The sequence below is a fragment of the Lepisma saccharinum genome, chromosome 2 (assembly GCF_977018435.1).
Source record: "Lepisma saccharinum chromosome 2, izLepSacc3.1, whole genome shotgun sequence".
Taxonomy (NCBI): domain Eukaryota; kingdom Metazoa; phylum Arthropoda; class Insecta; order Zygentoma; family Lepismatidae; genus Lepisma; species Lepisma saccharinum.
In genome coordinates this window covers 26,874,932-26,889,650 of record NC_139230.1, presented here as the reverse complement: position 1 = coordinate 26,889,650, position 14,719 = coordinate 26,874,932, and the positions used below count along the sequence as shown (strand labels likewise).

General features: G+C 37.0%; 1 protein-coding gene across 1 annotated transcript in view; it reads right to left on the bottom strand.

The window, feature by feature from the left end:
- Positions 1 to 14,719, bottom strand: part of LOC145983966 (uncharacterized) — a 97,638-nt gene that overhangs the window by 70,455 nt on the left and 12,464 nt on the right. Inside the window, exons 2-8 of the mRNA XM_083117190.1 lie at positions 8,243 to 8,320; positions 7,400 to 7,569; positions 6,004 to 6,164; positions 3,789 to 3,948; positions 3,113 to 3,335; positions 2,609 to 2,832; positions 572 to 674 (exon numbers count right to left, since the gene is read on the bottom strand). Of these exons, the coding sequence (XP_082973316.1) occupies positions 572 to 674; positions 2,609 to 2,832; positions 3,113 to 3,335; positions 3,789 to 3,948; positions 6,004 to 6,164; positions 7,400 to 7,569; positions 8,243 to 8,297 (1,096 nt within the window). The 5' untranslated portion in view covers positions 8,298 to 8,320. The remainder of the gene's footprint in view (positions 1 to 571; positions 675 to 2,608; positions 2,833 to 3,112; positions 3,336 to 3,788; positions 3,949 to 6,003; positions 6,165 to 7,399; positions 7,570 to 8,242; positions 8,321 to 14,719) is intronic.

The following is a 14,719-nucleotide window of genomic DNA, read 5'->3' as shown; positions in this document are numbered from 1 at the left end:
AATATCAGATTTCAAAGTTCATTTAGCCAGATGTAGTAGCTTTAATAAGTGAATGGAGTCAAATAAAATAATTACTGAATAATAAAAGCAGAAAACAATGACAACACGAATTCAGTGAGCACAGAAATAAAATATGTTTGCAGAAAATGGTTACGCAGTTGGTATATGTGAGAGCGTGGCATTTACAAAACACTGACTGTCATCAAAATGACGTGTCTGCGCAGACCGAGAACAATGACGCAACGTATAACTGGTAAAATCTGAAATTCCAAATTACAGCTACACAATACCAGAAAGTAATAACATTATCTGGGCCTGAAAAACTTACGATTATATCCCAGGGCGAGCACGTGCTCACACGTATGCCAGCTGAGGGTTAAAAACAAGCTAAAAGACATCCAATAACTAAAAAAACCATCCAGAGCCTCATTGGCCTACAACAATGCAGTTGCAGGGTGTACTATGTGGAAGAGAGATTGATTTGAGTGCTTAGCAGAAGGTCACATCTTACACCCTAGGAATTAGTTTGTAATTAAGTAGAATTGTGTGTTACAAAATCCTCATAACTCACCAATAACCAGTGTTGCACCAACAGTTTCAAATATCAGGAAAATATCAGATGGAAATTCCTCGACTTCATGCTTCATCATCAAGTTCCCACCCAGTGTACCAGTCTGCAAAAGAAGCAAGTGCTTATGTTATGACCATATACAAGTGTTTCAAAAGTGTTCAGTACGACAATTATGCCTGTTAGGCATTATCAACTTCACCCCCCAACACCATGCCTTCGATCTAGATTTTTGTTCATTTCATTCTTTTTTAACAATCCCCTCAATGATTAATAAACAAACACTCCTAGAAAGAACTACCACTCATGAGACAGACAGCGTGAAAATCCAACAAATAGTGGTCGAGCCCTGTTGTCAATATTTCGAATCTGTTTCTTTGCACTTGAGGCAGAAAGGGGAAGAAGAAGAACCACACAGTTCTCAGGTCAGTTTGACGTTTGTATTTGTGCAGAATTCTGCTCTACCAGTGACCATCAGCTTGGTGACAGCATGCACTTTCTCCAACCCCATGGCAGAATGCTCAACTGGAATGGATGGGAATCCAGCTGTACTTACTACTGTTGCCAACTTAGTATTTTGGAGCAAGATTTGTCCGAATCATGAATCGCACAAATTGTCATTTATTACCTAACCATAGTCTCAGTTGTTGTTAAATCCAGCCTTGGCTTTGCAGATAAATGAATTTCCGACACCTGTGTGTGCAAGTAAACATAAATTATATTTTGGTTCTTTTAGTCTCATTTCTAGGTTAATCACGATGATGAGGATGTATGGGGAATTGATGAATTAACAGAAGCAAGAAACACCAACATGACAACAACCAAAATCAGGATTCAAATCTAGGACACCTGACTTCCCCGCATGCTATGATGACCACTCAATGATGGAATCTTTCAAGAAAAACAAAGGGGGCATTCAATTACTGCTTGCATTAAGTGTTAATACATAATATTGCATTTAGTTTGTTTCTCCCCTTATGTGAATGGACACTTATACATGATAATAGAATCAAGGATCCTTGTTTGGAACCATACCACACAGCAAGACAGGTTATAATAACTTCATAAATATAGTTGCTTCAGAGAAATAGTATCCCCATTTTAGGCATGATTTACCTGTTTTCTGCCAATCCTATGTGGCAACATTGGCCTGTTCCACCAGACCTGACTGGTAACAGGGTCCCTTAACAAGCATACAAAAAACCCCATAGCATTCTTTGTCCCAAAGGCTACCCCCTGCTCTTCCTTGCATTGGCACCCTCTCCTCTTGCAACCTCTTCAGGGTAGCAAAAATGGCCTCCCTCTTAACTTCTTTTGGCTGCAGAAAAAATGTTCATCTCCAATATCTACTCAACGACAATGCTGTTGGTAAACGTATTTAACAACATTGTTATTTAATTGAACAACTTCTTAAATTCTTCATATTTTGCTGTTGTTACATGTAGGCCATGCCTTTTGCAATACACATGTGTTATGCAAAGTAGGTAAAGTAGGAATATGAGAGGGCTACATACAATTTAGGACAGAGCATCAGTTACACAAAAGTAAACAATGAGTACTCTCATAGACAGGGGGTAGGAGCAGATGGGGTTACAGCCCCTAATGAAATATGAGAAAATCAGCACCAAACAAAACTGTGAGAAAATCAAAATTTTTCAAATGAAAATAGTAAAGAACTCCATGAAAAACAAAGTGGTAAATGAAACTCCCCTTAAAATGATCCCCAATTACAATTTTTTGTCTTTGAACAATTTTTAAAATGAGTTTACGCTAGTGACAATGAGCATTTATAACAGGGATATTAAACTTTAGTTTGCGTGTGTAATTATGACAGGAAAAACAAAGCTTCCAAAATGTTTTTCTTTAGGTTCATTCAGGCACATTTTATCTCAAGTTTAATTCATTGTGTGACTGGGTGATATAATCACACACCTCCAACCCCCCCCCCCCCCATTTCCTCAACATCCCCTCTCCTAAACAATACAACTAAAATGTATACAATACTCCTACGATGTAGGAAGAATTACACAGAATACTCACATTTCTTACTGGAACATTAGCTATTTTATTTATGTGTGCTTCCATGGTTTTGGCATAAGAGAAATTGCTATTCTTTGTTGCCACAGTATCGAAAATGGCCATTGCTTCAGTCAAACTTAAATTGGCGCCAAGAACAAGTTTGTTGTCAGTGTCATATTTTCTCAGTTCTTCAACATCATGAATGTCAATATACAACTGTGGCTTCTTTGTTATTCTATACACGCCTAGAAATAGGGGGAGAATTTACAGAGTAAGTATAGCAAGAATAGTATTTTATATTGAAACCCTGCTGAATATTAATGTTGATAACCTCATTTACCTCATTGTCTGCTTCACATAAATTTGATTCTGATGTTTTGCAAAACTATCATTTACCATTACTGATGTTAAAATAATTATAAAAGAACTTAATTTTTAGGATAGTTTATTTAAAGTAACATCTATAAATTTATAAAAATATATATTTTTACTACATATTTCTCACTAGTGTTCGTGATATCTTACCTTGAGCAGTGTTTCCTGCTACAAATCTGTAGACAATATTTGGGTCTTTGTGTGTATCAAAGATTTCAAAAATTTCATCTACAGTTTTAACTTTGAACCATTCCGATTCTTTATTGGAGATATGAATGGAATTTTTATCAGATTTACAACTTGATGCCTGGTTACTGCAAGTTCCAATACAACGTTTCCCAGTTGTTGAGCAAACTTTAATGTTGCAGATATCCTGTAATGAAGTAAAATAATATTTTGTATTTCCTTTACACAACCTATTAGCTAGTAGTCATGGATCAAAGGGGATGTATGAGATCTATATGGAAATCAATTTCAGTTTGATTCATAAAAAATAAAGAGAGGGGTCAACATATACAAAAGTTTCCTACATACCTACATCATTTCTCCATGTTGTCACCATCTAAATACAGACATATATTAGTGTGTATTAATTGCTTGGCTCAAGACTTGTTCCTCTTTCCTTGAAGTCTTCACCATGAGTTACAGTGTGCAATTGAATTCCATATTTTTTATTATTTTGTTTTTTGTATTCATTATTATGAAGCTGGTTTTATGAGTGGCACATGATGGTCAAGACATACGTGCTGTATTCTTCAAACAAATAAAATACTTTTCTAATGCAATAATTTCACATTAGGTATTAATTTCTACAAGTATAACTAACCTCAATATCTTTGCATGCTTCTTTCAATTTTGGACTACCATCTTCACACAAGGACTTGAATGCATCCAAAATTGGACGATACCCTGTACATCGGCAAATGTTACCTCCAAAAGAATTTTCCACTTCTGCCATTGTTATTTTTGGATTACTTTGCAAAAGGCTATGATAAAAGAAAATAGAAAGCATTCCGTTAACAATTACAATAACATAAAACTAACATTTATCAAAGCTATGCAGTTGTCTGTAATAACAATGACCAACAATCTGGTGATGGCACTGTGTGGAGGCACATTGTACAGTGATCTTGCTTTCAATTGTGGCGTAGTCCCAATTAGCTTCTCTGAGCATAAACTTGAAACAAACTTTGACCAATACCATAGTGCCATCTGGTGCTGGTTATTAAGAGCCCAATCTAATTCTAAATCTAAAAACATTGTGTGGAAACCTATGAAGTTGATCTTCAACCCCAATACCACTATTAGTAGACAAATTGAACAGAAATGTAACTTTTTTTTTTTTTGAGTTGGTGTTTTAAGTCCACTTTATGCACAGTAAGGCTAATCGGAACTGAACCTACAGTCTATTACAGTGGAATCCAAACCACTATGTGCTTCCACCTGGTATCGAACCTGGGATCCCTTGATTACAAGACAACAACGCTACTACCACTGTGCCATCGGGGAGGCCAAATGTAGCTATGTAGCTGCAGATTTATTTTTATATTCCTTTCTTCAATTTTTGTGGTTGTACTATATTAGAAAGCACTAATAACTGAAATGCCTTAATTTTCACCCCACCCTCTTTATGTTTTGTCGATTTTAAACTCTCCTTAATCATTGTGAGAAAATATTTCCTGAAAAAAAAATTTAGGGCAGAAATTCTTCCCAATTCCAATAAAGATATTTGCAATACAAGATTAAATTTAAATATTTATTGAGATATAAATATTGCATTGCAAATTTACCATGTTAAACTATTCCTGAGAAATATTAGTAGACTCATAGTGTGACAAAGAAAATCTAAAATGTACCCCTTCCTTTATTAGCCTAAGTAATGATTAGCCAAGAGTGTCAGGAAAGTGATGTGAAATTACTAATGAAAATGTATTAGTCTAAGTAAACTCAGACAATATTGCATATTAATATAGATTAAGTGGTTAATGTTCACTGAATCAGAGTACAGTAAATATGTACAGACACCACATTACATTGTTTTGAAAAAATGCATTTGATTTGTGAAATCCTCAAGTGACATGCAACACATGTGGCTTGTTGTTTTAGTGTGAAATCTCCCTAAGATATCTAGGCTTGTTTTATTGTTTTAAAAATTATGCTTTCTTACATTATGTTCCGAGGTGCAACCACAAATTTTTGTGTGGAGTATGTATTCAAAGATTATTCAATACATATACATCCAACACATATTATTTAAATACATTAGAGAAAACAATGAAGTTGCAAACGAAGCGAGCAAAAAACTTTTTAGATCCAGTTTTTGCAAATGAAGACAATATTGATTTAATAGGGTGCAAATAATTTCACTGTGCCATAGCATTCATTCTTTTACAACTTTTTTCATTTAGATCGTTCGGCGTCCATTGGTGACTCCCGCTGCCTCCTAGATACGTACAGTTCTGAACTTGATGAGACTAAGAAAGGTAGGCATTGCAAGCAAAGCTTGCAAGAAAATCTTACGAAATGTATTTTCATTTGCATAAAATTTGAAATCGAGGGGGCCAATTGCTCCTCTGTGCCCCCCTGCAGGTGCCCTTGGTCGAACATGTTTGCCCCTTTGCCCCCTAGAATTGACTTCCATCGAAGGTTAGGGTGGCAATGCACCCCCCCCCCCCTGCGGTTTCACCACTGATTAGGTTGATGAATATTTTTCACCATGTAGTAAGTGTTAAGTCTGGCTAAGAAATGTTAGTTCTTTATGTAGATATTTGGTTGTTATAACTGTTATTTTGCATAAAAATTACATGATCACTAACAGAGGAAATATAAAAAAATAAATTAATGAAGGATTAGGAATAATTAAGCTTTTTGGTAATTTTAAATTGTATTTTTCATGACCCACAGAATATCATATGAGAAGCATCAGTCTCAACTGAAAAAAAAAAATCAAACCTGTACTAAGCTCCAATATTGATTTGATTAGAATATTAGTGATATCAAAACATCAGTAGCAAGTTGAGTCCTAATAATTATATGCATACCTGTACATGTTCATGACCATTCCTGGACTGCAGTAACCACATTGGGTTCCATTAAATCGAGCCAACCTTGCTTGAACTGGATGATAACCATTCTGCTTATCTCCAATGCCCTCTACTGTTGTTATGTGGCAGCCATCACAACTCAACACTGGCAGTAAACACTGGCGGAAGAAAAACAATAAATTTTAAGTACTTGGATGGCTGACAAGAGTATTAGTAAAACTATAACTTCAGCAGAAGTATATAATAACAATAACCCATGGCTCAACAGCTCTCGAGGGTCAAGGCACACCTACCAACTGCCGGCCTCATTCCTATATGCCTCAGTTAAGGTGGGAGATCATCCAATCAGTTACGGGGAGACATGTGGTCAGCATGATGGACCCCCAGTTGTCATCGTAGGTTTTCCATGACTGGGTTATGCTATTCATTCATAGCATCCCAATTTTCTCATGATTGTGGGTGTTCACCAGTCTCATACACTAGTTGAAATCTCAGGAGAAAAGTTCTTATGTTTTCCATAAGAAACTCGAACCAGCGCATCATGTAGCCCAAGCCAAAAGCATGACACCTTAGAGTAATGGTCATGGTGCAGGACAGCAGAAGAATATTTACCCTAACCCCCCCCCCCCCCCCAACACCACACACACACACAGAGTTTGTGGGGGGAGCAGTTCTTTATTGTTTTGTTAATGGCATGTCAAATATGATCTCTTTGTTAGTGTCAATCTACAATCCAGTATGCCAGACAGGCAGGATTCAATTGAAGCCCAGTGAATCAGATTACATTTTCTCAGCAATTTCTTTCTCTCTTTCTCTCTCTCAGTATACTGATACAGACTCCAAAAAGTAAATTAAAAAATTAACATTTCAAATGCTCCAAATCCCACTGTAGCATTCTATAAACTAAATCTCTATACATAATGAAGAAAAATTTGATGGAGGGAAATATAGAAGTCTCAAGACTTTGATGCACAATGCTTTTGTTTTTGCTTTTGTGTGGATGCTTTGACGCAACAATGTGTTTGAACTTCCTATTTCTCCACCCTTCCATTTACTTAAACAATGGCTTATTTTACACTATCTTCATAATAACATTGTGAGGTTTAATTGTTCGGTTTGCAATAACAAATTTCTTTGTTCAGTAAAGGCATACAGAGTTCGATTCTGGGAGACTCCCGGCTATTCCGGAAGTGTTGGCAAGCCTATCAACATACCCCCTATTTTTTTTTCACAAAGGCCAAGTATATGGTCTCTTGAGTTGAAATTTACCCCTACACCCTCCAAATTTGGACTTACAACCCCCAAATGGAATTCTGGATAAACCCCTGCATTATTCTATGTACTATTTTTCATATGCATGCGATTTAAAGATAATTAAAACATTTTTACATACCGAATTCACTGCATACGTGTTTTCCTTTTTAGTGACTGGATGAACAGAAGTCACAGCAACAATGCATGCTCCACATCCTCCCTCATGACACATTGACTTCGTTCCTTTTAAGTTGGCATGGTCTCTTATGTATGTATTAAGTGATGTATCACTGGGGATATTATCAGAAACTGAAAAAAAATGCAAACATGTGGAAATAAAAATGCAATTACACAATCGTGGAAAACATAATTTAAACAGAAAGACTTAGAAATTATTTTCACAACCCAAAATGATGGAAATAAAGTAATTTCTTTCATTGTATATGACTCACATGGGGTGTCATATTTCAATTTTCTGTGATAAAATTATAGTTTGTAATTTGTAATATGTTACTTGCGCAACCAATTCTAGGTGACGTAGTATTAGGAAAAGAGAAACGTGGTAGTATACAAATATGGAGAAACTAGTACTCACTTTATCCGCGAAACTGTTTTTCTTTCTTCGTTCTATTAATTTCAGTGGCCACTGCCACCATCCTCATTGGAACTTGCTGTGCTGTTGCTTGGAAAGTTCCAATGAGGATGGTGGCAGCGGCTGCTGAAATTAATAGAACGAAAAAGAGAAAACAGTTTCGCGGATAAAGTTAGTACTAGTTTCTCCGTATTTAAGAATATCATGATTCAGCAGAATTATATCTTTAGTAAAATTTAAGAAAAAAAATCTCTCTCATCTGGAACGGGAATAAGTAAGCTAGTTCATCCTATCAGAATGAATTCAGTTATTCCTTGCATCAACCAAACTAAACACATTTTTCTAATTTTAATCAGCATTAATTGTTTCTATCATTTGTTCAATAATTACCTTCATATGGTTGTCCATTTATGGTGAAAATAACTTTATTTGTTTTGTCTTTCATCTTTCCGATGCTTCTTCAAAACTCTGAAATAAAAAATGGAATATATGAGAACAAAATATAGATTTACACACACATATATGGAGAAACAGAGACATATTGTTCAAGTCAGAAGAGCATCTGACTACCATGTAGGAGGTCTAGGTCCAATTCCCAGGGTGGGTGATCTCAAAGTTTTCTATCCCTGGTGAACTAGTGCTAGGGGAGGTGTCCGATCAAATTTATGGGTATACGCGTAAATTTTGAGCCAAAATGACCACAAGTTGAGAAATTTTAGGGGGTGTTGAGGAAATTTAGGGGGTGTTAGGAGTCTGTAGATAAGTTACTGAGTGCAACCAATAATTGCAGGAAGTTTTCTAGAAGGCAATTTGTTACCCTTTTCCATAGGTGGATCCCAATTTTTTTTTATGGGGATTATATATGGGAGTTGGGATGGGGTGTATACAGGGCAATAAACTTTCACAGCATGTAGAGGACATAATGCACACACCTTTGCTTTGTTCGTTTTAAACCTAGGAGTCTTCCAGAAATGGCACTCTGTATGCTATATGTATGCAACAGCCAAGCATTGAAAGAAGCCGCATATCTTTTCCTGTACTGTCGACAATCTCTAGAAAGAGCTGAGGCCGCTGTTTTTTCTTTCGTCAGTATTGTTGTTAAGAATTGTTTCTTATTTTGTTTTAAGTGGCCTGTTTGTGTTTTTCTATATTTGCCTACAGCTCAGAGAGGTTTTTCTTTTTTACCTTGTTGTTAAACGGTTTTATTGTCTACCGTACTTGTTCCTCTTTTATCCAAGTTGCACTGGAACAAACATTTCAGGTGCTTTCAAGATATCATCAGCTTGTGCTCGGGAAAGTATTTAACGCGTGTTGTATCGTGACGGGTAGTTTACCTGTTAGTACGTTCTGTATGTTCCACGTAACATGTTTAGTAAAATACCATTTCAAACTTTGACGAGGAGACCAAAGTTCGCGAAGAAATGTTACAGTTCGTTGATGGCGATAGTGCAGTAGAAGGGGATTTTAACAAAGATGAAGTTGCCGTGCACTTCGCGTTTTGTCATGACACAGCAGCATCTGTGGCGTAAAAATAGGGGGCAGGGGCATTACCCCCAACCTTGGCCAAAAATCAATTCTATGAGGTGCAAGAGGGCAAACATTGAAGTAAAAAAAAGCAAGGCTAGCAGAATCTAAGAGTAGCAGGACAAAATGATACTCAAGATGGAATTAGTTTTCATGTATTTATTTATTTTTTCTTCCAGACAGTCAAGGGCACCTGCAGGGGGGGGGGGAGGGCACAGAGAGGCAATTACCATCCTCGATTTAAAGTTTTATGCAAATAAAAGTACGTTTCGTAAAATTATTTTCGTAAATTCGTAAAAGTTCAGAGCCGTAGGTAAGGGGGGGTGGCGAACATTATAAATATAAAAGTTATGGAATAGAGAATGTGGCGCCGTATTAAATTAACATTGTTTTCAGTTTGCAATAATTTGGATCTAAAAATTTTCTTGCGAGCAAAGCGAGCAATATCATTCTTTTCTGTAATGCATTGTAAATTGTCAAAGAGAGAAGTAAGAACACCTATGTACTTCAGACTGTTACTGCATAAACAATTGCTTGGATGAAAAGGAGCGCGCACATTTGAGAGATTTATATCATTTTTACTGTTGGTCTGATGAGGCGAATAAATTGATTATGTAATGCATTTTAATAATATGTTATACATGTATGTATTAAATAAACTTTGAATACGTACACAATTAAGTGTTAACATATTGCACATGTATTTTCTTATTTTTTACGTCGCTTGATGTTTAGTAAGTGTATAACATGAAAGTTATACATGTCATATGTACAAAAATAATTATATTCGTCATGCATTTTCTGTTTTTAGAAAATACAGTTTGTGTGCTTGTTTTCAATTATTAGCTAATGTGAAACTGAACGTGTTAAAAAAATATTTCCAATCGTTTGATTTGATTGAATTAGTGTTTTAAGTCCACTTTATGCACAGAAAGGCTAATTGGGACTGGACCTACAGTTTAATGTGGGATCCGAACCACTGTGCCTCCACCAGGTATTGATCCCGGGACCCCTTGATTACAAGGCGACGACGCTATCACTGCGCCATCGGGGAGGCCACCAATGCTTTAGCACCTACTTCTCTCTTTGCGAAATTTACGAGGATAATAACGTATTTGATACTACTACTACTATTACTACTACTGCTGCTGCTGCTACTACTACTACTACTAATAATAATAATAATAATAATAATAATAATAATAATAATAATAATAATAATAATGTCATTATTATTATTATTGGCACGTTTATCATGGTACTTCTCCCCTCCCCGCCGAAAAAAATGTGCCTCTCCTAAAACATATGCGTATTTCATGCTCTTTTTATTTTCAACATCGCACCCCCTAAATTTTATTTTGCACCCCCTCAGCACCCGCAGATGATTCATCCTGGCACCGCCACTGGATCCGAACCACTATGTGCCTACACCGGGAATCGATCCCTTGATTACAAGGCGGCGACATTACTACTAGATAATCAGTATGTATCTTGTTGGTAAGAAATGACCGATAGAAATGGATATAATTAACGAAAACGAACTTTCTCGTCCGCTGATAGGGCGATAAAGTAATTCGATTAATTTCGTTCTTTAGTTTTTTGTTACGTAACACATTCCTTAATTTTCTTATTCAAATTACCTGTCCCGTGTTTGAATCGCAGCCTAGGCATGGATGATCTTTGTGTCTCTTCATCAATTTCATCACATCATTACGCATTCTCATCGTCGCAATTAGCTAAAAGTTTCAAACTCCTCCGCTTTCTCACCGACACGTCCAATTACAAAAAAAATAATGCGCCTCTCATAACTTGGAACTTTTATTAGCTTGAAAATGTTTCCCCTTTTTTAAAGTATATAATATACGTAGTTTACTAACTGAGATAGAAATTTAATGCAGATATATTTTAAGTGAAAATATTAGGAGGGGCAACTCGCCATCCCCCTCCCCCATTGCGCATTGCTTATGATCTATAATCTTCTGCATTCATAGCATGGCCGTATTTAGAGGGGGGGTTTCTAGGGTTCAAACCCCCCCCGAAAGTTCTGACATGTTGGAAGTTCAGAAACTAAAATCTGTAATAAATTTTCAATTTTTTTTTCGAAGCATCACAAAAATACAAGGAGACAATGTTGAAACGATCGAGCTAGACTTTTCATACATTTGGAATTCTGAAAGTTGAGTGAAACAGGATTTATTCTCAGAATCGTAACCAACCCGCGACCCCTCCATTTTCACTTCTGCTGTCATCTTTCCAGTGTTGTTCCTGCGTCACAAGGAATATAGACTGAAGATTCCCTTATGATTGTCACAAAATTCCCTTTCCAGCTTTTAAATTTCCTGTCCGATAAAGTTGAAAATCCCCCCTTGATAAGAGTTCAAACCTAGCATATCCAGTTTCGTATCGCAACGTTCGCGATTGAGGTTACAATCCATGCACCAGGCTAAGTTTTTAAAAATAATAACTGCTTCCACACTTTTCAAAATTCCAAAAATGTAATTTTAAAGTTAAACAACAAAAACTTTATGACTAAAATTTCCATCTAACTTTTAAAGCTTTTTCTTGAAGGTGTCTAAAGTTTAACCCTTAGTCCGCCGCCGTCTCATATATGTGACAAAAAAAGTATGTCCCTAGTAGCCGCCGTAACACATATGATACAAACAGCTTTAGGTACAATTATCGAGGGTTTGCCACACTTATATTTGTGTATTGAGGTTGAAACACTGACAGTTCGTTCGGGAACATGTTTTGCAATCGTGTTTTCCAAATCGGCCCCCTCCTTTCTCGGAATATGTCACGTGTTTGGGTGGTCACGTGTTTGGGCTCACCCAAACACGTGTTCGTAACTTGACAGACACAATGAATGCTTCGTATTTACAATGCTGTTTTCCTCCAAGCTTCCAACGCTGTGATTTAGTACTGATAAGGCACACATTCTTCTTTGTGTTTAGACCTGGTGATCCAGCTGAAGTAATGGCGGGGGGGGGTAGGGCAAGGAGAGAGGGGATTGGATGAGGTTTGGCGGTGTCAGGTTTCTGTCGCCTCTATGTTAGAAATGCAATGAAGCTTGACGATAGCCAGAGGCCAGAAGCATGTGTCAGCATGCGTCTATCAGAAGAATAGACAAAACAAACGATTGCAAAGGCCTCTGTTAGGAAAGGCGTCACCATAAACAGTTCGTATCATATAACAGCTCTTCGATTTCCCTAACGCACAATCGTTTCCTTCTGGACATATTTCCACAAAGAGCCGACTCAACAGGGAAGAAATAGATTCACAGTAGCTAGACAAGATGCAAGTGCGAACGAAAAAAAAAGCAAAAGTTCGGGTTTTCTCCCCAAACTAGCTGGAGAAGAGGGGGCAAACTCCAAATTTTTATGTTTTTTTATTAAAATTCGAGGGATGTAGCCCCCGCTCGTAACCCCCCACGGTTGGGGCATCCAAATTTTACATGGTTGCATGCACCGATGTATTGCCTGCAAAACAAAAGTTATCCGAAGTAGATTGGTCCCATAGTGTCAGTTATAACAATTTTATGAATAATATGCAAATTGGCTAAAATTCGCTAGAGTTTTACGTTTTGCCGTATTATTCAAATTGTATTGCACCCACGAACATGAATCAAGTTTCATTCTGTTGCGGAAGGTCCATTCTTTAAAAAAAAGCAAAAGTTCCGGTTCTCTCCCCAAAGTATCTGGAGAAGAGGGGGCAAACTCCACATTTTTGTTTTTTTTTCATTGAAATTCGGGGGATGTAGCCCCCGCTCGTAACCCCCCTGCGGTAGGGGCATCCTAATTTTACATGGTTGCATGCACCGATGTACTGCCTGCAAAACAAAAGTTATCCGAAGTAGATTGGTCCCATAGTGCCAGAGTTATTACGATTTTTCTCAATTATGTATACGAATTCAAATTTCCCGCTCAAAGCCTCGGCGACACTGGGCTTACTTTCGTCAGGCCGCGCGGTGTACTAAGGGTTAATGACGAAGTATAATAATTGTGCATTTCAGTACACATTGTATGAAACGTAAAAAAAAAAAAAAAACTTGTGCTGGATATTCACTCATCTGCTGGATTGAAAAAGCCCCCCCTCAAGGATATAACAATAATATAATAATAATTATTGTTAGTATTATTATGGAATAAAAATGTTTTATTATGAAATTTTAATAATTATTGTACAATTATTGTTATTATTTCTATTATTCAAATTTCTGGCGACGCCCATGGGAACAATTATGAATGAACCCCCCCCGAAACTTTTTCCTGCCTACGGCCGTGATTCATAGTGACACATGTATTTACAAACACGCATATTTCTTCCATTTCCTTGATAATTACTTCCAGTAAGCTTTCCACCGGTAGGCATAGCTATATTTACTGCCAGGAATTTCACGTGTTTTATGCAGTATCCAATAATGTCTGAAAATCACTATGGGAAAAACAGTCAGCAAATTACATTACGCTCAGTGTAAAACAGTATGTTTTGTACATGTTGCATCATTGGATATACGCCTACGATTGTTCACGCCAGAAACGAACGTACAAAAAAACTTGAGTCACACACAATAAAAGAAAAGAAACAAAAAAATAACCTTCAAAGTACAAAGTGCTCGCGATTAAATTCTTGTTTTTGGCATGCTTGCCAAAAGCATGACGTCAATATTACATAGCTGGAACACATAACGATTATTGCCGACCGTTCATGTTGCCATTTCAACGCAAATTTTCGCATTAAAAAAAAGTAAGTTAATCCCTGTTCCTTTGGAGTTGTTCTTGTGTAGCTACATCGCGAAGAGCCTGTCGCACGACGTCAGTCATAGGCGTGCGCACGGGGGCGGGGCAATGGGAAGGCAATTGCCCCCCTAATCATGGACGTCCGCAGAATTTTTGCATGGAGGGACAATCAAGGTATTTTACCATGAGGTAATATTACCTCGGTAATATAGTTGCCCCCTTAAAAAAAACACCACTTGAATTTGAAATTATCGCTTTAATGTAAATTACTATGATTGAAATCAAACTATATGTATGAAATATATACTTTTAATTGGCATTCGATTTCCAAGGAGGTGGTGTGGCCATCCTTGTCCTCCCTTCCAGACATCCATGTCCCTACATTATTATACTTTCGCCTAGAAATTTAGTGTAGAGGAATCTTATCGCCGGTATTAAACGATATTATACTCTTAAAGCAAATCAAGTATTTTCAAGCCGATTAAGCAACTACGGGGGAAGGGGGTGCAGTGGACACAACAGTGTCCCTCCCCAACCTTGAACGGAAATCAATTCTCGAGAGGCAAACATTGAGGTAAAAGAAAGCAATACTAGTTTTTATAGTAGA